Source organism: Piliocolobus tephrosceles, chromosome 14, assembly GCF_002776525.5.
Source record: "Piliocolobus tephrosceles isolate RC106 chromosome 14, ASM277652v3, whole genome shotgun sequence".
Classification (NCBI taxonomy): domain Eukaryota; kingdom Metazoa; phylum Chordata; class Mammalia; order Primates; family Cercopithecidae; genus Piliocolobus; species Piliocolobus tephrosceles.
This window is the reverse complement of record NC_045447.1, coordinates 7,250,622-7,275,253: the sequence shown is the minus strand read 5'-3', so window position 1 is coordinate 7,275,253 and position 24,632 is coordinate 7,250,622. Positions and strand designations below refer to the sequence as shown.

At 53.0% G+C, this 24,632-nt stretch overlaps 1 protein-coding gene across 1 annotated transcript in view; it reads left to right on the top strand.

Annotated features, from left to right (window-relative positions):
- The window catches only part of LAMC3 (laminin subunit gamma 3), an 86,029-nt gene that overhangs the window by 38,576 nt on the left and 22,821 nt on the right, over positions 1 to 24,632 (top strand). The window contains exons 9-17 of the mRNA XM_023217220.2: positions 3,134 to 3,244; positions 6,620 to 6,812; positions 6,977 to 7,092; positions 10,965 to 11,183; positions 14,742 to 14,930; positions 20,636 to 20,881; positions 21,755 to 21,908; positions 22,587 to 22,729; positions 23,291 to 23,469. Of these exons, the coding sequence (XP_023072988.1) occupies positions 3,134 to 3,244; positions 6,620 to 6,812; positions 6,977 to 7,092; positions 10,965 to 11,183; positions 14,742 to 14,930; positions 20,636 to 20,881; positions 21,755 to 21,908; positions 22,587 to 22,729; positions 23,291 to 23,469 (1,550 nt within the window). The remainder of the gene's footprint in view (positions 1 to 3,133; positions 3,245 to 6,619; positions 6,813 to 6,976; positions 7,093 to 10,964; positions 11,184 to 14,741; positions 14,931 to 20,635; positions 20,882 to 21,754; positions 21,909 to 22,586; positions 22,730 to 23,290; positions 23,470 to 24,632) is intronic.

Below are 24,632 nucleotides of genomic sequence, written 5' to 3'. Positions count from 1 at the left end.
CCTGGCCTCCACTTATTGAGCACCTGCTGTATGCCAGGCACTGTGCTGAGCACCTCACATGCAAGGATTCTCATTCCCCTTTTAATGATGAAGTAACTGAGACCCACAAAAGGTAGGCCACTTGCCTGAGGCCACATAACAGTTGTGAGCACTGGGTTTATCAGCTCCTGAGTTTTGCTCCTTTTTTTTTTGGACACAGGGTCTTGCTCTGTCACCAAGGCTGAAGTGCAGTGGTGCCATCACACACAGCTCACTGCAGCCGCCACCTCCCTCGGCTCCCGTGATCCTCCCACCTCAGCCTCCTGAGTAGCTGGGACCACATGTGTGCACCACCATGTCCGGCTCATTTTTGTATTTTTTTGTACAGACGGAGTCTTACCATGTTGCCCAGGCTGGTCAAGAACTCCTGAGCTCAGGTGATCCGCCCACTTCGGCTTCCCAAAGTGCTGGGATTAGGAGTGTGGGTGCCCAGCCTTGTTTTGCACTTAACTACTATGGCAGCCGCTACCATGGTCCCTGACTCCACGTGGTACAGCCGCATCGTTTTTTTTTTTTTTTTTTTTGAGACGGAATCTCGCTCTGTCGCCCAGGCTAGAGTGCAGTGGCCGGATCTCAGCTCACTGCAAGCTCCGCCTCCTGGGTTTAGGCCATTCTCCTGCCTCAGCCTCCCGAGTAGCTGGGACTACAGCCACCCGCCACCTCGCCCGGCTAGTTTTTTGTATTTTTTAGTAGAGACGGGGTTTCACCGTGTTAGCCAGAATGGTCTCGATCTCCTGACCTCGTGATCCGCCCGTCTCAGCCTCCCAAAGTGCTGGGATTACAGGCTTGAGCCACCGCGCCCGGCTGTACAGCCGTATCTTTAAAGAGGAAAGCAGCAGAGCTTGGAGCTCTGCATTAAACCAGAGGCTGCGTGGACCCCAGCTATGTCCCACAGAGCGCCCCCCACCTTCTGCCTGTCCCCGGAAAGGAGCGAGGCATCAGCTGGAAGAGAACCTCAGGGCCCACGCTGGGGCGCCCCAGACATGAGGGCCGCGCGCCCTCTGCTGGATGCCGTGCAGAAAGCAGGACCGAGAGATGCGCGGACCGGGACAGCATGTCTGGGTCCGGGGGTCTAGGGTGTTAGCGTTGGGCAGGACTCATTTTCTGGACCCTAAGAATGGTGTCATGATCTGTTTTCACCTTGGGCCAGGCACTGGGTGTGGCCGGCCCTTCAGGGGTATCGTCTCATTTTGTCTCACAGTTGCCCTTGGGCAGCAGTTCTCAAACTTTTGGTCTCTGGAGTCCTTCTTTTTTTTTTTTTTTTTTTTTTTTGAGATGGAGTCTCACTCTGTTGTCCAGGCTGGAGTGCAATGGCACGATCTCAGCTCACTGCAACCTCTGCCTCCCATGTTCAAGTGATTTTCCTGTCTCGGCCTTCTGAGTAGCTGGGACTGCAGGCGCCCACCACCATGCCCAGCTTATTTTTGTATTTTTAGTACAGATCTGGGGTTTCACCATGTTGGTCAGACTGGTCTTGAACTCTTGACCTCAACTGATCCACCCTCCTCAGCCTCCCAGAGTGCTGGGATTACAGATGTGAGCCACCGCACCCGGCCTCTGGATCCCTTTATGCTCGTGAAAATTATTGAGGACCCCAAAGTGCTTTTGTTTAATGTGGGTGGTTTACATGGATATTTGCTGTCTTAGAAATGAAAACTATGGCCGGACACAGTGGCTCATGCCTGTGATCCCAGCACTCTGGGAGGCCAAGGGGGATGGAACACCTGAGGTCAAGAGTTTGAGACCAGCCTGGCTAACATGACAAAACCTCGTCTGTGCTAAAAATACAAAAATTAGCCAGACATGGTAGCCAGCTCCTGTAATCCCAGCTACTCAGGAGCCTGAGGCAGGAGAATTGCTTGAACCTGGGAGGTGGAGGTTGCAGTGAACCGAGATCACGCCACTGCACTCCAGCCTGAGTGAGAGGGTGAGACTCTGTCTCAAAAAAAAGAAAAAAGAAAAAAAAAGAAAACTGAGTGGTTTTTAAATTTTTATTATTTATAATTATTATTTTTTTAGCAGAGACAGGGTTTCGCCATGCTGGCCAGGATGGTCTCGATCTCTTGACCTCGTGATCCACCTGCCTCGGCTTCCAAGAGTGCTAGGATTATAGGTGTGAGCCACCATGCCTGGCTGATTTTTTGTTTGTTTGTTTCTGAGTCAGAGTCTTGCTCTTTCACCCAGGCTGGAGTACAGTGGCGTAATAGCTCACTGCAACCTCTGCCTCCGAGGTTCAAACGATTCTCCTGCCTCAGCCTCCTGAGTAGCTCGGATTACAGGCATCTGCTTCCATGCCTGACTAATTTTTGTATTTTTAGCAGAGACAGGGTTTTGCCATGTTGGCAAGGCTGGTCTCGAACTTCTGACTTCAGGTGATCCGCCCACCTTGGCCTCTCAGAGTGCTGGGATTCCAGGCATGAGCCACCGCGCCCAGCCTCCTAGTTTCTTCTAAATGCCTGTGTGCAAACTTCTCTTCATGTTGACATCTTCCTTTCTCTGACCTCTTTCCCCACGTTCCTTCCTTCTTACCCCTTGGCTGTCCCAGATGTTTGGCCTCTGCCTCATTGCCCCCTGTCCCCTGGAGAGGCAGCACCTTAAGGTCACTCGCTGTGTGCTGGGCTGTGCTCTGTGTTAACTGCTGTGGCCAGAGGGAGGAGGCACTGAACTGGCACTGGGGACCAGAAGGCCTGGGCTGCCGTCCTGGCTGGACCCCTTCCTAACCAGGTGGCCTCCCTGCCTGCGATGGTGTTAATAACGCGGGTCACTAGAAGGACAGGGTTCGTGAGGTCACAGGTGAGAAAGTTCTCTGAGAGCCTGAAGATGAGGTCAAGTCTGGTACTATTAGAGATGCCCTTGATGTTCCAGGGCACCCATGTGGGGGTCTTCAGGCTGTCTTCATGTTGAGCTCAAAACCCCACTGAAAGGGTAGGGGAGGCTTCCAGGCCTGACCATGCCCCAAGCAGAGCCGGGTCCCTGAGCTTTCTAGCTTCTCCTGAGGCTCCCTCCCACCCCAAGGCTCCAGCTGGGGCTGGCACCTGGAGACCACCCTCTGTGGCCTCACACTGATCGGGGGATGTCTGTGTTTGCTGTCTAGGAGCCGAAGGCTGGTGGGCCAGAAGTGTGGGGGGCCCCGAGCACCCCCCACAATGGAGCCCACGTGGGGTCCTCCTGAGCCCAGAAGACGAGGAGGAGCTCACAGCACCAGGTACCTCCAGCACCAGGTGGGGACTGACTGCCCTGTATCGGTTCCTCCTGCTGCTAAACAACTCGCCACACATTAGGGGCTGAAAACAATGCCAGTTTATTCTCTTAGAGTCCTGGAGAAGTCAGAAATCGGTCTCTCGGTGCTAACATCAAGGTGTCAGCAGGACTGAGTTCCTTCTGGAGGCCCGTGGGAAAGTCCCTTCCTTGCCTTTCCCGGCCTCTAGAAGCTGCCTGCATTCCTGGGCTCGTGGCCCCTTCCTCCATCTTCAAAGCAGCCGAGTTTGTCTCATGCCCCATCACTGGCTTCAACTCCCCTGCCTCCCTCTTGTGTGTTTACCATTAAACTGGGCCCAAATGATTGATAGGGCCCAGCTGGATAACCCAAGATGCTCTTCCTACCTCAGGTCAGCTGATTAACAACCTAAATGTCCCCTGCCACAGAACACACCATATAGACAGATTCCAGGGATTAGGGTGTGGATGCCTTTGGGAGGCTGTTATTCTGCCATCAGACCACAGTATCTGATGAAACCCCCATTTTTCTGGTCATAGCTTTATCACGGAGGGCTTCTTCAGTGCCACAGAGCCATAGCCACTGTCATGGCCCAGAGAATCTCTGTGTTTCTCATCAGCCCCTCGCCCACCAGGCCACCGCACCCCCAGCCCAGGGCCATGGCATTCTTGCAAAAGGAAGGAAGTTCTTGATCATTCTGACCTCTCCACCCCACAGTGAGGGGACCTGTGGTCTCCTGGCGACTGTCTCAGTCCCAGAACCCAGAGCCTAGAGCCCATCTTTAGCCCTACTGTGGCTGATTCAGGGCCTGCCAGCGCCCCGGACCAGCTCTGCCCTTTCCCTCCCTCTCCCAGAGAGGCCGGGGAGATGATGTCACAGATGGCTGAGGAGCCGTGTGCCCCGCAGCCAGGAAGTCAGAGGCCTCGGGCCCTTCGTGGGACAGGTGCTGCAAGCTCAGAGTCCCATGAGCAAAAAACACACTCTGTTCCATGGCCACTCTGCCAGCATATGGAAGAAGAGGGGCTTATTCCTGCAGGAAGTGCTCGCTGGGTGTTGGGCACACTGCAGGGGTGAGATGGATGGACGGCCTGTCCTCGTGGTGCTCTCAGGCCGGCCCGCTCCCGGGGCACCCTGAGGAGCTGGAGATGAGGGCATGGCAGAGGAACCAGGCTTCTGCCCATTGTTCATGGAGGGGACACAGAAACAAGCGTCTGGGCTAGCTGGTGACAGCATCAGAAGGAATGAACACGCAGACCCTCTGGCCAGCATGTCCACTTTCTGTAGCCTGCCTATGAGCACTTGGGGGCAAAGACCAGGAGCTGCGTGAAGATAAGTATTTAGGCCGGGCGCAATGGCTCATACCTGTAATCCCAGCACTTTGGGAGGCCGAGGTGGGTGGATCTCCTGAGGTCAGGAGTTCAAGACCAGCCTGAAATGGTGGCTGGTGAAACCTCATCTCTACTAAAAATACAAAAAAGTTAGCCAGACGTGGTGGTGCATGCCTGTAATCCCAGCTACTCAGGAGGCTGAGATGAGAATTGCTTGAACCCGGGAGACGGAGGTTGCAGTGAGCCAAGATTGCATCACTACACTCCAGCCTGGGCGACAGAGTAAGACTCTGTCTCAGAAAAAAAAAAAAAAAAACTAGTATTTAGTGGTGTAAGCTTGGGGCAGTCCCAGGAGGGACTGGGTAGCCTGTTGGTGGACTGTGATGCAGCCTTTACAAAGACTGCCGGTTGTGGAACAGTATGTGGAACCATCTCACGTGTAGAACATGAGTAGCAAAAGATGGGAGGGGAGCATTGCACTGGCGCTGGTGACTGATTCTGGAGGCCGAATCGGGGTGCAGCCGGAGCAGGTGGCCACCATCTCTCGGGGCTCCCTGCTTCAGGCTGCTTCTGCACAGGTGAGCAATTCCCCCAGCCAGGAAACGCTCCGGGGCAGAGGGACACAGGGAATTTCAGTGTATCAGGAGCTGCCCACCGAAGCTGTGGCGGGGCATACTACAGAATTTGAGGGGTGCACTGCAAAATGAAAACTGCCCCCCAATTCCCAAATAGGGGGAAGTGCCATTAAAGGTACTAAAATATAAACACTTGTTTTTCCCTACAATTTTGCCCTTTATTTGTCATGATGTTTTTTGGTTTGCTATTTGATGCCATTCTAGGTAAAGGAAAATTTTAAGTTATTAGCATGAAACATATTAAGTTATTAGCATGAATTTTACCTTGTTTTTTTTTTTTTTTGAGACGGAGTCTCGCTCTGTTGCCAAGGCTGGAGTGCAATGTATGTGATCTCGGCTTACAGCAACCTCCGCCTTCTGGGTTCAAGTGATTCCCTGTCTCGGCCTCCCGAGTAGCTGGGATTACAGATGCCCGCCACCACAGCTGGCTAGTTTTTTGTATTTTTAGTAGAGATGGGGTTTCACTATCTCAGCCAGACTGGTCTTGGACTCCTGACCTTGTGATCCACCCGCCTCGGCCTCCAAAAGTGCTGGGATTACAGGCATGAGCCACCGCGCCCGGCTGCGTATTTTGTTCTTACGAGGACAGTGGAAATACTGCACACGACAAGCCCAGCCACTTTTATTTCACTCTTTGACACATGCATGTTCCACTAACACGGCACACATCCGTGGCTTTCTCACGGGTAAGGGAAAGACTGCTGGGAAACGAGGGTGGCCTGTGCTCTTTCCTCATGGTCACGATCTTCCGAAGCAATGATTGGTTGATACGGGGAAATGACGTGAGTCAGAAGGTACCGCACAGGGCTTCTCCGTGGTTTGTGTTTCTCAGAACGCCAGTGCCTTCTTTCCAAGTTCGGAGCAAGTTCTGATTGGAAGGGAAGGTGTGGCCTGGGGCCCAGCGCGCCTCTGCTCGCTCAGCCAGCTCACTTACCTTAATGTCACCTGGAGTCCCTCCAAACTCCTGCTGCTGGGTGTTCCCTAGGAATTCCGTGCTCATGGGCATCGTGAATGCTGCTTGCGAGCAGGCGGCATCCTCTGTGGTCACATGTGCGTGTGTATCCCCTCCGTTCATGCTTGGACTCCGTGTTCCATTGGACACCACTTCTAAAACCCTAGTTCAAAGATAAAATTATTAAGAATGTGAAGATGGTCACAGCAGAGCATGAAGCCAAGTGTGGGGGCATGTGTGACTACACAGGTCACACGCCTGTGAAGCCGGGGACGGGCTGCGGAGGTGTGGGCGGGTCCCCTGCAGGGTCTGCTGTGCAGGGAGCTTTTGATTTTCTACCCACTGTACTTTTATCTTGTTTGAATGTTTAGTTGCCAGTAAAATCAGTATAGACTTTTAAAATCAAGCTAACCATATGAAGACTGTCAAAGCCTTCTTTTGTCTTCAGAGAAGTTCCTGGGAGACCAGCGGTTCAGCTATGGGCAGCCCCTCATCCTGACCTTCCAGGTGCCCCCCAGGGGCTCCCCACTCCCTGTGCAGCTGAGGCTGGAAGGGGCGGGCTTGGCCCTGTCCCTGAGGCACTCTAGCCTGTCTGGCCCCCAGGATGTCGGGCATCCCAGGGAGGTAGAGCTCAGGTTCCAGTAAGTATCCTCTTCTGTCCTGAGAGATGGGGAGGTGGGAGGGGTGGTCTCTGAGGTCCGGGCACATTTCAGATGCCCCTGTGGTCTGGGAGGCTGTACCCCATCCCCAGCCGTGGCACCCCCACCCTATGTCGGGATCTCACTTTGACCGCTTCTCTCGCCAGCCTGCAGGAGACCTCTGAGGATGTGGCCCCTCCGCTGCCCCCCTTCCACTTCCAGCGGCTCCTCGCCAACCTGACCAGCCTCCGCCTCCGTGTCAGTCCCGGCCCCAGCCCTGCTGGTCAGTAAAGACAACCACATGCCCAAGACTCGAGCACTTGCCAGTTCTCAGAACTGGGCTGGGCTCCTGGGGCCACGGTCTTGTTGGGACCTCGTGACCAGGTGGTTATTGTCCTGTTTTGCCAGGAAGGAATCTGAGTCAAAAGTCAGGACCGTTGCCGGAGGTCATATAACCTGTGAAGGCAGTGGGGATGGGTGGCTGAGGTCAGACGCAGGGACTGGACAGGAGAGACGCCTAAAGGATGGGCCGCAGAGGCAGGTGTGTGGCCAGCAAGCCACCCAGACCCATTGGGTATGGGCGCTCCACCTTCGCTGAATCCACCCAGCCCCGGTCCCTGCCGAACGCAGCCCACAGCCGGCAGTCCAGGAGTCCCCTGGGAGAGTGACTCCCATGCTGGTCACTGGTGGTATTCTACCTAAGCCACCGCAGGAGAGTCTGGTCTTCCCAAAGGGGGCCAAGCCATCACACATCATTGATGGGGATCTGTCACCACCTCCCACCCTGGTCACAGTGATTGACAGCCTTAGCCTCTGATGTGTTCCTCATTATAACCTACCCACACACGCTATTTTAAAAATCAATATAGGCCAGGAGCAGAAGTTCACACCTGTAATCCCAGCACTTCAGGAGGCCAAGGCGGGTGGATCATGAGGTCAGGAGTTCGAGACCAGCCTGGCCAAAATGGTGAAACCGCATCTCTACTAAAAATACAAAAATTAAGTGGACATGGTGGCATGCACCTGTAATTCCAGCTACTTGGGAGGCTGAGGCAGGAGAATCGCTTAAACCCGGGAGGCGGAGGTTGTAGTGAGCCAAGATTGTACCGCTGTACTCCAGACCGGGCGACAGAGCCAGACTCCATCTCAAAACAACAACAACAACAACAATAAGAAAAAAACAGCCCAGTGTGGTGGTCTGTACCTATAGTCCCAGCTACTCAGGAGGCTGAGACTGTAGGATCGTTTGAGCCCAGGAGGTTGAGACTGTAGTGATTTGTGCCACTGCACTCCAGCCTGGGTGACAGAGCGAGACCTTGTCTCTAAAAAAACAAAACAAAAAACAAAAACCCTAGTGTCTGTGTGTAAAATGAAGCTGAGCTCTAGGCTCAGATGTTTACAAAGGGGTTTTTCTACCCTTCTAGCACCAAGCAGGACATTTGAAAGTCACGTGGGGAGTTTCTGGGAATGTCAGTTTCTGGGAACTTTAGGCCTCTTCATCCACATGACAACTAACATGTCCTCAGATTTGCTTCCAGGGGAGGGAGATTTTGCTCTTTTTGAGAACCTCTGGCTCAAATGGTCAGTTTTCCCCGGGCGTCTTTTGAGTCCAAGGGTGCTGGAATGCACTGGAGAAGCAGGCGATTCCCCAAACTTCCTCTTTCCATGGGTAATGTTTTGGGAGGCCTCTCTTAAATCTTTCTGTGTGTATGTGCTTAATTAACATCTGGTTGTTTTTTTTTTTTTTTTTTTTTTTAAGATAGAGTCTCGCTCTGTCGCCCAGGCTGGAGTGCAGTGGCGCGATCTCGGCTCACTGCAAACTCCGCCTCCTGCGTTCACGCCATTCTCCTGCCTCAGCCTCCCGAGTAGCTGGGACTACAGGCGCACGCCACTACGCCTGGCTAGTTTTTTGAATTTTTTTAGTAGAGACAGGGTTTCGCCGTGTTAGCCAGGATGGTCTCGATGTCCTGACGTCGTGATCCGCCCGCCTCGGCCTCCCAAAGTGCTGGGATTACAGGCGTGAGCTACCGTGCCCGGCCTTTTTTTTAAACATAGAAATGTGATTACACAGTCGGGCATGGTGGCTCATGCCTGTAATCCCAGCTCTTTGGGAGGCCGAGGTGGGCGGATCGCTTGAGCTCAGGAGTTTGAGACCAGCCTGGGCAACATGGTGAAACCCTGTCTCTACTAAAAATACCAAAATTAGCCGGGAGTGGTGGTGCACACCTATAATCCCAGCTACTCGGGAGGGAGAATCGCTTGAACCTGGGAGGCAGAGTTTGCAGTTAGCCAAGATCATGCCACTGCGCTCCAGCCTGAGTGGCAGAGCCAGACCTTGTCTCAAAAAAAGAAAGAAAGAGAGAGGAAGGGAGGGAGGGAGGGAAAAGAAAAGAAAGAAAAGTAATCACACAGTACAATATTCTGGGACTTACTTTTTGTCAGCTAACCAGCTAACAGTGTGTCCTGGAGGTTGCTCCTTGTCATTACGCGTAGAAAGCCTGGTTTTCTGTGTCTGGTGTGTAAGATTCTGCGGTATGGGTGCTCTGTGAGGTTTTAGCCATCCCCCTATTGACAGGCACTTGAGTGGTCTCCAGTTTTCCCCATTACAACCGTGTCACAGGGAATAGGGACCAGCCTCATAGAAAGGTCTTAGTATTCCAGTGTAAGTGTTGCTTCAGAAATGGAGTTATTAGAGTGCTGGAAATGGAAATATTAGGTCAAAGAGGGAGCATTTTCCATTTTGATCCACGCTGCCGACTTTTCCTTCAGAAGGGCTGCTCTGATGAGGAGTGTCGGCCGCCCCCAGTCTCCCTGTTCTGTGTCTACAGATGGTCATTTTCATATTTTGCCCAGTTTATAGTCGTTTTCTGTGGGAAAGCTGATCTGCCAGGACCCCTACACCTCTGTTACTGGAAGCAAAACCTCCTGATTAGTATTCATACATCCACACTCATTTTTTTTCAAATATCAGATTTCTTTATTTTTAAAACGTACCCATTATAGTTTATCTAAATGTAAAATGTTCACTTTCCTTGCAGGTAAGAAATGTCACTGACATTTCTGTGTCAATTAGCTTCTTTTACATCAAAATCCTGTTCTAGTCATTAGTCTCAAAATCTCCTATAACACTTAGAACTTTAGGCTGGGCGTGATGGCTCGTGCCTGTAATTCCAGCACTTTGGGAGGCTGAGACAGGAGGAGTCCTTGAGGCCAGGAGTTCAAAACCAGCCAGGGCAACAGGGCAAAACCGTTTTTCTACAACAAATTTAAAAATTAGCTGGGTGTGGTGGCACACACCTTTGGTCTCAGCTACTTGGGAGGCTGAGGCAGGAGGATCATTTGAGGCCAGGAGTTCAAGGCTGCAGTGAGCTATGGTTGTACCACTGTTCTCCAGCCTGAGTGACAGAGCAAGATTCTGTCTCTCTTAAAAACAAACAAAACAAGAAAAATCTTAAAACTTTAGAAATAGACCTTACACTTTGCCTAAATGTAGCATTCAGTTATAAGCAGGCCAGGTGAATTTCCTACACCCCATCCTCCACTAAAATTCATCTATAAAATGTTACCAGTCTGAAGGTGTGAATGGTATCATCGTTGTTTAAATCTATATATCTTTAATAACCTGTGGAGTGGATATCCTTCCATAAAATTCTCAGCCATATCTATTTCTTCTTGAAAACTGCCGATTCATCTCCCTTACCCTTGAATTGACTATTAAAAAAAAAAAAAAATTCAACCGGCACAGTGGCTCACACATGCAATACCAGCACTTTGGGAGGCCAAGGCAGGGGGATTACTTGAGGCCAGGAGTTCAAGACTAGCCTGGGCAACATGGAGAAACCCGATCTCTACAAAAATTTTAAAAATTAGCTGGGCTTGGTGGCTTGCCTGTAGTCTCAGTTCCTGGGGAGGGTGACGTGGTAGGATCACTGGAGCCTGGGAAGTCGAGGCTGCAGAGCTATGATTGTACCACTGCACTCCAGCCTGAGTGACAGAGTGAGAATCTGTCTCAAATAAAAAAAAAAAAAATCATTGATTGTTAGGCTGCCTTTATATATGTGGGCCTGGTTCATATGTGAATAGGAGGGTTTTGGGGGGAAGCATGTGCGGGGAGCTTATGCCTCGTCTCCTCCTCTCTCCCTTCTCACCCTGCAGGCCAAGTGTTCCTGACTGAGGTCCGGCTCACATCCGCCCGGCCAGGGCTTTCCCCGCCAGCCTCCTGGGTGGAGACTTGTTCATGTCCCAGTGGCTACATGGGCCAGTTCTGTGAATCCTGTGCTCCGGGATACAAGAGGGAGACGCCACAGGGGGGTCCCTATGCCAGCTGTGTCCCCTGCACCTGTAACCAGCATGGCACCTGTGACCCCAACACAGGTGAGTGTCCCGGCACCCCATCTGAAGGCACCTGGGTTATACCTAAAACAGTGAGATGAGTACTGACCTGAACAGGGCCAGCCTGGCACAGGCATTGAGGTGTTGGCCAAGCTGAGGGGCAGTGTGGGCACTGAGCTTTCCCGTGCTGCTTACTGCCTGGGCGCCTCATATTTTAATAAAAGTTACTACTGGGATTTATTGAAGCCTCAGACTCTGTGCCAAGGACTTTTTATGCATCAGGTGAGAGCTGTAAGCCAGCTGCTATGCGGGCCGTCTGTCCGAGCCACCTTCTCCCCGGGCTGATCCTTTTCCCAGGAAGGACCAGAGAAAGACCTCAGGGGTTCTTACATGCAGAGGGTGCTGTGAGGAAGGGCAGAGGCGCCAGCATGGCGGGTGACAGCAGGAGGGTTCTCATGAGGGTCACACAGGTGACAGCAGCTCATAGGTGCCAACCCAGAACCACAGACCTGCCACCCTCACCCCTTAGTGGCCTTGAGAAAGTCACTTCCCTCCCTGAGCCTGCTTCCTCTTCTGTAAGGTGGGGATATTGACAGTATATACACAGCCTCTGTTTCTACACAAAGCCGCATGGAGGTCAGGAGACACTGAGGCTCTGAAAACACAGGCCTGGGTTGCATCAGAGCTCAGCCATAGCTAACCAGGAGTACCTTAGGGAAGCGCAGATAATGAAAGTCTCTACTTTTCAGGACACTTGGGAAATAATAAAATAGTGTCACCAGGTTCCTGTATGTGCTATTCACCTTCTCTACACTACATCATTGACTCCTGCAGACGTTCCTGCGGGAGCCAGGACCCCTCCTGTCCCATCTCACAGGGGAGGTCCCCACGGGCAGATACATGGCCAGCAGGCGGCAGAGCTGTGCCTCCCTCCAGCCTGGACTCCCAGGGCCTGGTCACTGGCTACTCATTCCCACTTCTTTTAGTTTTATTTTATGTTTTATATTTTATTTTATTTTTTGTGGGGGGCTGACAGAATCTCGCTCTATTGCCTATGCTGGAGTGCAGTGATGCAATCTCGGCTCACTGCAGCCTCCTGCTGCGTTCGAGAGATCCTCCCACCTCAGCCTCTTGCGTAGCTGGGATTATAGACACCTGTCACCATGCTCGGCTAATTTTTATATTTTCAGTAGAGATGGCATTTTACCATGTTGAGGCTGGTCTCAAACCCCTGACCTCAAGTAATCCTCCTGCTTCAGCCTCTCAAAGTGCTGGGATTACAGGTGTGAGCCACCACGCCTGGCCCACTGATCCCCATTTCTCTAGGAGCAGACCTGGCCTTGCTCGAGGTCACATGGCCAGGAGGCACCTAAGTAGGCTGGACTCAGGCCTCTCTCCACTCCCACACTGAGGGCCTCATGCCTAGACGCCTGCTGCCTCCCCAGAGCAGGTAGGGGCTCTCTGAGAAGAAGGCTACTGGGCATTTTTCTTCCTGAAAAGACAGTAGCAAGGCGTGGTGGCTCATGCCTGTAATCCCAGCACTTTGGGAGGCCAAGGTGGGTAGATCACTTGAGGTCAGGAGTTCGAGACCAGCCTGGCCAATATGGTGAAACCCATCTCTACTATCTCTACTAAAAATATAAAAATTAGCTGGGCATGGTGGCGGGCACCTGTAATCCCAGCTAGTCAGGAGACTGAGGCAGGAGAATCGCTTGAACCCAGGAGGCGGAGGTGGCAGAGAGCTGAAATCACGCCATTGCACTCCAACCTGGGTGATAAGAGCAAGACTCTGGGGGGAGGGGGAAGAGGCCAGGCGCGGTGACTCACGCCTGTAATCCCAGCACTTTGGGAGGCCAAGGCAGGCAGATCACCTAAGGTTGGGCGTTCAAGACCAGCCTGGCCAACATGGTGAAACCCCATCTCTACTAAAAATACAAAAATTAGCCAGGTGTGGTCAGGTGCCTGTAATCCAAGCTACTTGGGAGGCTGAGGCATGAGAATTGCTTCAACCCGGGAGGTGGAGGTTGTAGTGAGCCAGGATCATGCCACTACACTCTGGCCTGGGTGACAGAGCAAGACTCCATCTCAAAAAAAAAAGAAGTCAGCCGATGTAGCCAGGGAGGACAACCACAGCCACACGCCACATGCCACACACCACATACAGGGCACTCTCTCTTCTTGTGTCGATCGCAGGCATTGATAATCGAGCCCAGATGAGGCCATGTAATCCCTCCCTGTTGCAGTGCTTCCCGCAGCCCCTCTGGAGGACGCAGAGTCCTCCCATGGCTGGGATCAGTCTGTCATCCCCACAGAGCCTCTGGCCCTGCCACAGCGTCCCGCTCAGCTTGGCCAAGTCCTCATCTGTGAAATGGGCAGTGTAACACTGCTCCCTAGGCTGGGAGGAGGAATGAGCCTATGGGTGCTGGGCCTAGGCTGAGGCAGTTCCCTTTGGATGCCAGCCCTGCTGTGCATGAGCGGCCTGGTCCTCACTCTTCCTCCCAGGTCACCTTGCCTCGGCTGCTGGGGTGCTGCCTGGGGACCTCCTGGAAGTGGTGGTCTTGGTTAACCCCGTCTCAGCCAGGCTTCTCACTCAGCCCCTGGCAGTGGGCCTCCCTTCTCAAGCACCCCAGGCTCTGAGCAGATGCCAGGTGTGGTCAGCCTGGGGAAGAAGAGTTTGCAGAATCCACCATCATCAGGAGCCAGAGGGCAGGAACAGGGGTTCCCGCCTTTGAGACTAGGTATCTCCTGTGGATCCCAAACCACATAAAGGGGAGCCTCTTTGCAAAGTCATATGAGGCAGAATTCTGGGTCTGTGTCTCCCTTGGAAAAGTTGCTCTTCCTTTTGGTCCCTTGGAATCAAGAGGACAACCGTGTAGCGAATGGTAGCTGTGTCACCTGTTGGTTCAGAGAGAGATTGCAGAACACAAAATAATAACAGTGCTGGCCGGGCGCAGTGGCTCATGCCTGTAATCCCAGCACTTTGGAAGGCAGAGGTGGGCAGATCGCTTGAGGTCAGGAGTTTGAGACCAGCCTGGCCAACATGGTGAAACCCCATCTCTACTAAAAATACAAAAATTAGCCAGGTGTGGTGGCGCAGCTACTTGGGAGGATAAGGCAGGAATATCACTTGAACCTGCTAAGTGGAGGTTGCAGTGAGCCAAGATTCTCGCCATTGCACTCCAGCCTGGGTGACAGAGTGAGACTGTCTCGACTAGTAATAATAATAACAACAGCATTGATGATTATGTGTGCCAGAGAGTGTGCAAGGCACTTTGAATGCATGGTCTTGTTGGACCCTGACAAGAACCCTTTGAAGTCAGTGCTGTGGTTGTTCCCATTTTGCAGATGAGGAGACTGAGGTGTGGGGGCATTAGACAACTTGCCCAGCTTTGCACAGGCAGTAAGTAGTGGACATGAACCGGGTGGTTCAGCTGCAGGCCTGGACCCTCAATCCCCAGGCCCTGCTGCCTCCACCTGGGAAAGGTTCCCACCCCACTTCTGCCCGGGATGTGCTCCCTGACCTCTCCTGCCAGGATGCCCACCATCTCTGGGCATTCTGGGTTCAGATAGTGTTAAACAGGTGCTTGTCTTGCCCCTCAGGGATCTGCGTCTGCAGCCACCATACCGAGGGCCCATCCTGTGAACGCTGCTTGCCGGGTTTCTATGGCAACCCCTTCGCGGGCCAAGCCGACGACTGCCAGCCATGTCCTTGCCCTGGCCAGTCGGCCTGCACGACCATCCCAGAGAGCGGGGAGGTGGCATGCACCCACTGCCCCCCGGGTCAGAGAGGTGAGTGACTCCTGCCCCGGAGCCCTGCCCCACCGAGGGCCAAGCCCCGGCGCTGTGACTCTGCCCTGGGCTCCAGGGTTAGGGCTCTGGGTTTAGGGTGTGGCAGGTGAGGGAGAGCCCAGCTTATAGGCAGCAGGCATGACCTCTGGGAACACGGAATCCCTTAGCCCCATAACCAGAGCCCCAGGCTGCTGCATATTGCCAGCAGAATTTGGGCCATTTAAAATTTGGGCCATTGAAAAATACTCATATCTGGTTCCTGGCCCCTTAGAGTCTGGGTTAGTGATAGTTGAACAAGTTCCCTGGGTGATTCTGTCACACAGCTAAGGTGGAAAACCTCAATTAAACTTCTAGCCTTTAAAAAATGTCATCAGGTGATGTGTGAAGCAGAACCACCCACGCCCACCCTTGTTCTCAGACTTACTGCATTCTTTTCCTGCTCTGGACTCAGACATCCTCGACTCTGATTTTTTTTTTTTTTTTTTTAATTTAAGTTCTAGGGTACATGTGCATAGCGTGCAGATTTGTTACATATGTATACTTCTGCCATGTTGGTGTGCTGCACCCCTGATTTTTTTTTAAAGTAGCTTTATTGAGATACTATTCATATACCTGACAATTCACCCATTTAAAGCATACAATTCGGCTGAGTGTGGTGGCTTATGCCTGTAATCTCAGCACTTTGGGAAGCCAAGGTGGGCAGATCACTTAGTCCAGAGTTCAAGACCAGCCTGGGCAACATACCGAGACTCGCATCTCTTAAAAAAAAAAAATACAAAAATTAGCTGGGTGTGGTGGCATGCACCTGTGGTCCCAGATACTCTGGAGGCAGAGGTGGGAGCATGGTTTGAGCCTGGGAGGTGGAGGCTTCAGTGTGCCGAGATTTCGCCACTGCACTCCAGCCTGGGCAACAGAGCCAGACTCTGTATCAAAAAAAAATTTAAATAAAGTACAGGCCTGGTGTGGTGGCTCATGCCTGTAATCCCAGCACTTTGGGAGGCTGAGGTGGACAGATCACGAGGTCAGGAATTTGAGACCATCCTGGCTAACACAGTGAAACCCTGTCTCTACTAAAAAGCACAAAAAATTAGCCAGGCGTGGTGGCGCACACTTGTAGTCTCAGCTACTTGGGAGGCTGAGGCAGGAGAACCACTTGAATCCAGGAGGTGGAGGTTGTAGTGAGCCGAGATTGCGCCACTGCACTCCAGCCTGGGCAACAAGAGTGAAATTCCATCTCAAAAAATAAAGTAAATTCGCTGACTTTTGGCATATTACAATATTAATTTTTATTGTGATAAAATACATATAACATGAAATTTGCCATTTTAACCTTTTCTAAGTGTGTAACTCAGCATCAGGAAGTACATTTGCAATGCTGTGCAGCTGTCACTCATCCATCTCTACAACTTTTTCGTCATCCCAGACAGAAACCACACTGATCAAATGTATTGTAGAGGCCAGGCACCATGGCTCACGCCTGTAATCCCAGCACTTTGGGAGGCCAAGGCAGGCGGATCACCTGAGGTTGGGAGTTCAAGACTAACCTGACCAACATGACAAAACCCCATCTCTACTAAAAATACAAAAATTGGCTGGGAGTGGTGGCAGGCACCTGTAATCCCAGCTACTTAGGAGGCTGAGACAGGAGAATCGCTTGAAACCAGGAGGTGGAGTTTGCAGTGAGCCAAGAATGTGCCACTGTACTCCAGCCTGGGCAACAGAGCAAGACTCCATCTCAAAAAACTTAAAAAAAAAAAAAATATATTGTTGAATAGCGTTTCCTCCTTCCAGCCCCTGATAACAGCTGTTCTCCTCTCTGTCTCTATGAATTTGACTGCTCCCAGTATTCCATTTAAATGGAACCATACAGTATTTGTTCTTTTGGGTCTGGCTTGTTTCACGTAGTGTAATGTTTTTAAGATTCCTAGACATCTGATTTTACTTTTGGTACTTGTGGCTGCATTAAATTGATTTGTCATATGCCATGTGCTTTCACTGGGACCGTTCTGAAAGCAGTTCTCTGGCAGCCAACAGCCAACAGGGCAGGGCGGATGGCCACAGAGCCAGGAGCTCAAGAACCGAGGGGTGGAGATTGCACCGCAGGACCCTGCACCCCACTGGCCACCATGCTGTCCCTCCATTCTCATTATCTTCCTTACATTTTCTAGCTCCCGACTGTGGCTCCCCTGGCTTGCAGACATGCGCGAGGCCAGTGAGAATGGACAGTTAGAGAAGCTCAGACGGACCCAGGCTGAGACATACTTGAGGGAGGATTTCAGGGGAGCAGGCAGTGCTGTGTGCAGAGGGGACCACCCTTGGGAGGGAGGGTCACCTGGAGTGGACTTTAGACCTGGGACCTTCTGCCACTACCCTTCTTACCTACACCAGTGTCCTCTGGGTCCTGGGAGGGCCTCACACACCAAGAGCTCACCTGGGGACGTCTGAGTCAGAATTGACCAAGGTCAAGTCCTGATTCTCACTTGTCCCGGGACGACTCCTGCCTGCCATCCTGGCCCCTTGCAGCCCTTCCCAGGACCTCCAGAGCTGCCTCCTGCCCTGTGAGCTGTCCCCACCTGGTTCCAGGTGAATGGCCACTTAACCATGGGGCTCATTCTTCATCATCAGTTTCAATCTCCCCCTTTCCTGTCTTATTTTATTTCTATTTTAGAATCCACAAGGCGGGTGCTAGCCTCGACCTTGAACTCTGTTCCAGTTTGTCTTTTCCTTTCCTTTCCGTTCCGTTCCACTCCATTCCCCCTTTCCCTTTTCAGGGTTGCCCTTAGCACTGTTAACTTTTTTTTTCTTTGGAAACAGAGTCTGGCTCTGTCCCCCAGGCTGGAGTGCAGCGGCGCGATCTCAGCTCACTGCAACCTCAGCCTCCCAAGTTCAAGCGATTCTCCTGCCTCAGCTGCCTGTAGCTGAGATTCTCCTGCCTGTAGCTGGGATTACAGGCGCCCGCCACCACGCCTGGCTAACGTTTGTATTTTCAGTAGAGATGGGATTTTGCCATGTCGACCACGCTGGTTTCGAACTCCTGGCCTCAAGTGATCCACTCACCTCAGCCTCCCAAAGTGCTGTGATTATAGGTGTGAACCACCATGCCCGGCCAGTACCATTAACTCCATTTCAACTGACCAATGACTTTTGAGGACATAAGGAGCTCACAACTATTCTTCACAGTGGCAGCAGCTATTTTTTAATTATAAAATTATTACATACTCTTGACTGACTTAGTAACTTCAGAAAAAATAAATGAAAAAATAGAAATAAATGTACATACTCGTAATGTTGGAGCAGTGTAAAAATGTCAAGAGGAACATGAAAAAAAACATGTAAGCGGCCAGGCACGGTGGCTCACACCTGTAATCCCAGCACTTTGGGAGGCCGAGGCAGGCGGATCACCTGATGTCAGGAGTTCAAGACCAGCCTGGCCAACATGGCAAAACCCCGTCTCTACTAAAAATACAAAAATTAGCTGGTTGTGGTGGTGTGTGCCTGTAATCCCAGCTAGTTGGGAGGCTGAGACAGAAGAATCACTTGAACCCAGGAGATGGAGGTTGCAGTGAGCCGAGATCATGCTATTGCACTCCAGCCTGAGCGACAGAGCAAGATTCCGTCTCAAAAAAAAAAAAAGAAAAAATAATAATGTGAGCAAGGCAGCATTCCTGTCACGTCCAGGGGACTGTGGCTATTACTTGGGCCTGACATTGGTTTCATGTAGAGATAGGCAGAGAGATGGACATGTTTATAAAGAGTGGCTGTTACCACATGAAGCACTTGAACAAGTATGTTCTTTTATGCTCCATCTATGTCCAGAGTGGATCCCTAGAACCACCCTCCAAAAGCCCCCTCACACAGCATCTCTTCTGTGGCTCACAGTGACCTGGGGGCTGGAAGATGTGCCAGAAAGTCCAGGTCAAACCCAGAAAGCAGGGCAGGAGTCTGCAATGCACAGTCTAGAGGAAGTTCAGGAAACATGAGAAGCAGAAAAGATAAAGGGGCCAGGGACTGCACAGGAAAATCCACCCAGCTAAGAGGGGGAGGAGGAAGAGGACCAGGAGAAGCAGGTGACTGACGTTGGATGGTGACAATGAAGAAGGTGAGGAAGAGGGTGATCAAGACAATGGTGATGAAGAAAATGAGGATAATGATCAGCATGATGACAATGAGGTGATGATAAAGATAAGGTGACGATGACAGTTGTGCCGGTGCAGTGGGAATGTGGACCTCAATTCTGTGGGCAACTGTGACCCCCTTGTCTGGCCACTGCCTGCGCTGGCTCACAACACCACAGGTGACCACAGGTGACGATGAGGATAATGGTCAAGAAAGTGATGATGATGAAGATAATGGTCAAGATGACAATGGTGATGAAGGTGATGATGAGGAGGATAATGATCAAGATCATGAAGATGAAGGTGATGGTCAACATGAGGATGAAGCAGGTGATGAGGATGAGGATAATGGTCAAGATGATGAGGAAGATGGCTGTCAAGATGATGATGAAGGCCAGGTGTGGTGGCTCACGCCTGTAATCCCAGCACTTTGGGAGGCTGAGGTGGACAGATCACCTGAGGTCAGGAGTTTGAGACCTGGCCAACATGGCAAAACCCCATCTCTACTAATAATACAAAAAAATCAGCCAGGTGTGGTGGCACATGCCTGTAGTCTCAGCTACTTGGGAGGCTGAGGCAGGAGAATCGCTTGAATCCCAGAGGTGGAGGTTGCAGTGAGCCAAGATTGCGCTTCTGCACTCCAGCCTGGGTGACAGAATGAGAATCCATCTCAAAATATCATAAAAATAGCCAGGCATGGTGGCTCACGCCTGTAATCCCAGCCCTTTGGGAGGCCGAGGCAGGCGGATCACGAGGTCAGGAGCTCGAGACCATCCTGGCTAACACGGTGAAACCCCGTCTCTACTAAAAATACAAAAAATTAGCCAGGCGTGGTGGCGGGCACCTGTAGTCCCAGCTACTCGGGAGGCTGAGGCAGGAGAAAGGTGAACCCGGGAGGCAGAGCTTGCAGTGAGCCGAGATCGTGCCATTGCACTCCAGCCTGGGAGACAGAGGAAGACTCCATCTCAAAAAAAAAAAAAAAATACAAAAATACAAAAATTAGCCAGGCATGGTGGTGTGCACCTGTAATCCCAGCTACTATGGAGGCTGAGGCAGGAGAATCGCTTGAACCCGGGAGGCAGAGGTTGCAGTGAGCCGAGGTCGCACCACTGCACTCCAGCCTGGTGACAGAGCGAGACTCCATCTTGATAATAATAATAAAAGATGATGATGAAGAAGGTCATGATGATGGTTGAGGTACTGATGGGGATAGTGGTGATGGTGAAGATGATGGTGACGATGATGATGAGGGTGTGTGGACAGATATGTGATGATAGCCACTGCTGCTGAGTGCTTACTACATGTCAGGCCAGATGTTAAGCGCTTTTCACAAATTATGTCACAGTCCTGTGGGGAGCCGCCGTTGTTGTCCCCACTTTAGAGAAGAGGAACCTGAGTTCCTAGAGGTGCGGTGGCTTGCCCGGGACCATAGTTGTGGGCAGCCACTGGGAGCTGGTCCCAGGTCCTCCTGCCCAAGCCTGTGCTTTGCCCCGGGGAGGCTGGAGGGACGCTTGCTCTACTTCACACCCACCCTCATCCCTGGTGGGTCCAGCTGACTGCGTTCCTCACACGTGCTCCCTCGACACACAGGGCGGCGCTGTGAGGTCTGTGATGATGGCTTTTTTGGGGACCCGCTGGGGCTCTCGGGGCCCCCCCAGCCCTGCCACCAGTGCCAGTGCAGCGGGAATGTGGACCCCAATGCCGTGGGCAACTGTGACCCCCTGTCTGGCCACTGCCTGCGCTGCCTGCACAACACCGCGGGTGACCACTGTGAGCGCTGTCGTGAAGGTTTCTACGGAAGCGCCCTGGCCCCTCGGCCCACTGACAAATGCAAGCGTGAGTACCCACCTCCAGAGCCCGGGGTGGCGCACAGTGGGCCCCTTCTCCTCTGCCCTGGCTCAGGACCCAGAAGGGGTGGCTGAGGAACCCACCGGAACCAGCTGGCCCCTCTGCGAGGCCATCCAGCCTCAGGCAGGTCACTCCCCTTCCCTGTCTCCGTGTCCAGAAAGCACAGGGGTTTGCCCTCGCCAGGGTCTCTTTCAGCCAGGAGATCTTATAAACTCTGATCCCAAAGCCTGGATAGTTTACCGCTTACCTCCCACTCCGCAGTGAGCACATATGGCTGACCCGGTGATTGCCCTGCGCCAGGTCTCCAAGGCCATGCTTCCCCGCATCGCCTCAGTCAACATTCAGCCCCTGGGAGGCTCCCAGAGCCCTGCAGGACGGAAGCTAAGCCTTCGCCCCACACTGATGTGCTTGGAGCCCTTTCCTACGCCGCAGCTGCCAGCTCCTGCTCACTCTCTTTTTGTGGAATCCCTGCAGGAAACACAGCTCTGGCCCAGAATGAGATGCTCCCCTGGTGGTGGCCAGGAGAGCAGGGTCACGGGACCCAGAGCAATGGGTGCAGGGCTGTGCCTATGACCCTCGCCCAAGTCTCTGGCCCTCTGCAGCCTGCCAGGGCTCAGGGCAGGCTCAGAAGGACTGTCTGCTGCCATGACCATCCTGGGCTGTCCCTCTAAGGATATAGTCAATGGGCTAAGGCTTGAACTTGGCCCTGGAGCCTTTTTCCAGCGGGGGCGTTGGAATATGGGCTGAATGTGCCGTATCATCTCTGGAGGCTCCCCCATCTCCTCTGCCTCTGTTGGACCCCCAAAGGTGGAACAGACAATCTGCATTGTTGCCAACACCCCTTCCTGCTCCTGCCCCCAGCCTGCAGCTGCCACCCACAGGGCTCGGTCAGTGAGCAGATGCCCTGCGACCCAGTGACAGGCCAGTGCTCCTGCCTGCCTCACGTGACTGGACGGGACTGTAGCCGCTGCTACCCTGGCTTCTTCGACCTCCAGCCTGGGAGAGGCTGCCAGAGGTAAGTAGGGTGAGACTGCTGGAGCCCTGGGGACCTCGCCAGGATGGAAGAAGGCACCGGGCAGCCCCCAGGGAGGGGCCTGGTTCGGAAGGTGTTGTCCTAGGCCCACTGCCAGGCGCGTTGTGCCCTTTGCCAAAGGGGGGCAAAGGGATGGACTCTTGGCATCGGACTCATGGTCCTGCCAGCCTAGGATGCAGGCCAAGAGCAGCCCTGAGGGATGTCCAGGTGGGCAGGTGGCCGGTTTGGTCTCTGATTCCCTTCTCAGTGACACTGTCACTGTGTGGCCTTTTGGCCACAGTAGCATCTTAGACAAGCGTCCTTAGGGAACAGTGGAGGACTCCAGGGAAACACCAAGGGGAACAAACAGGTTTCTTCCTTGCGGGACTTCTCAGCGCCCTTGCTATGCTGATTGCATCCTGACTTTCCAATAGAGGGGTATAGTCTCCCCGAGACATGTTTGTCCCCATAGCCTTATTTTATCTTCTTTTCTCCCCAAGCATCCAGGGAGACTTGTGCTTTCCAGAGCACAGCTGGGGAAGCTGTGCCATGCACCAAGACGAGATGGGGTCTTGTCAGCAGAGGGCTGTGATCTGAGGCCCCAGCCAGCTGCAGCTGGCAGAGGCTGGGCCAGAAGTGGCCCTGAGCTTGCCTCAGACCCAGTTCCTTCCCTTATCACAGCTGCAAGTGTCACCCACTGGGCTCCCAGGAGGACCAGTGCCATCCCAAGACTGGACAGTGCACCTGCCGCCCAGGTGTCATAGGCCAGGCCTGTGACAGATGCCTGCTGGGTTTCTTCGGCTTCTCCATCAAGGGCTGCCGGGGTAAGGAGGCTGGGTCCTTCCCGGGCTGCCTGGAGGGTTGGGCCTGAGGTCTCTGGGCAGAGATGACAGATGGGGAAAATGGGTGCAGCAGGAAGGGATGGTCAGATACGGGACAGGGTCCTGAGAGCAGCCGGAAGCGTGGAGGGAGTTGCTCCTGTGGCAGTGACCAGGAGAGCAGCATCACATGAACCCAGAGCAGTGGGTGCAGGGCTGTGCTTGTGACTCTTGCCCAAGTGTCTGGCCCTCTGCAGCCTGCCAGCATCCTCATGCCAGCCAGAAATGTAGTCCCAGATGCCGCTATTAAGTTCCTGTGTGCCTGGGGCCATCATGTCACTCTCTGGGCCTCAGTTTCCTCACCTGTAGAGTTGGGCTGCCTTGGCAGTTGCTAAACCTGGCTGATCCTCAGATCCACAGGGAACGTTGGAATAAGCCAGGCTCTGTGCCACCTTCAATCTTCTGAATCAGAATCTCCAGGGAAGTGCCCAGGAATCTGTTTTTGATGCTGCCCAGGGTGTTCTGGGAACACCCAGAACCCAGCACCCACTGCCCCGGCCCCTCTAGCCTGCAGGTGCTCCCCACTGGGCGCTGCCTCAGCCCAGTGCCACGAGAACGGCACATGCATATGCAGGCCTGGCTTCGAGGGCTACAAATGTGACCGCTGCCACGACAACTTCTTCCTCACGGCAGATGGCACACACTGCCAGGAATGCCCGTCCTGCTATGCCCTGGTGAAGGAGGAGGTGAGTCTGCCCAGACCCACTCAACTTTCCATTCATTCTGTATCCCTAGCAAGTGCCAGCTCTATGCCAGTCACCAGGAACTGCCTGCTTACCCCCAGAGCTCAAGCCTTGCAAGCCCACCACCCACCTTCTCCCTATGCCCACCCAACCCAGCTTCGGGCCTGTTCCAGCCTGGCTCAACCCTCACCTCGGTCCTTCCCCTGCTCTGGGTGGATGGGGGAAAGGTGACTCTTGTCACCTGCCTTTCCCGAACATGCCGGGCTGGGGTCTCACTTTCTCAGGTTCAGTGGGGATGAGACCACAGATGACCCCTTGGTAAAGAGGGTTAACAGGAGGCGATTCTGAGTGGGGAGGTGGGTGGTGCTGGAGTCAGGAGTTCAAGCTCTAGGGTTAACCCATTGGGGTTCCCCTGCCCCAACTCCGTTCATTGTCATGTGTCTGGGCAGGCAACAGCCTTGGTAAGCCTCAGTCTCTCTCCTACTCCAGACTGGAGATAGTTAGGCCTGCAATCCTTTTCTAGAAACCAGTGGGGCCAGCTTTCAGAATATGTGGCATTGTAGAAAGATAAGATGGCATGCACTGAAGGCCGGGCGCTGTGGCTCACTCCTGTAATCCCAGCACTTTGGGAGGCTGAGGCGGGCGGATCATGAGGTCAGGAGTTTGAGACCAGCCTGGACAACATAGTAAAACCCCGTCTCTACTAAAAATACAAAAATTTGCCAGGTGGGGGTGGCGCACACCTCTAATCCCAGCTACTCGGGAGGCTGAGGCAGGAGAATTGCTTGAACCTGGGAGGTGGAGGTTGCAGTGAGCCAAGATCACAACTGCACTCCAGCCTGGGCGACAGAGCTAGACTCTGTTTCAAAAAAAAAAAAAAAAGGCCGGACGCGGTGGCTCAAGCCTGTAATCCCAGCACTTTGGGAGGCCGAGACGGGTGGATCACAAGGTCAGGAGATCGAGACCATCCTGGCTAACACGGTGAAACCCCGTCTCTACTAAAAATACAAAAAAACTAGCCGGGCGAGGTGGCGGGCGCCTGTAGTCCCAGCTACTCGGGAGGCTGAGGCAGGAGAATGGCGTAAACCCGGGAGGCGGAGCTTACAGTGAGCCCAGATCACGCCACTGCACTCCAGCCTGGGCGACAGAGCGAGACTCTGTCTCAA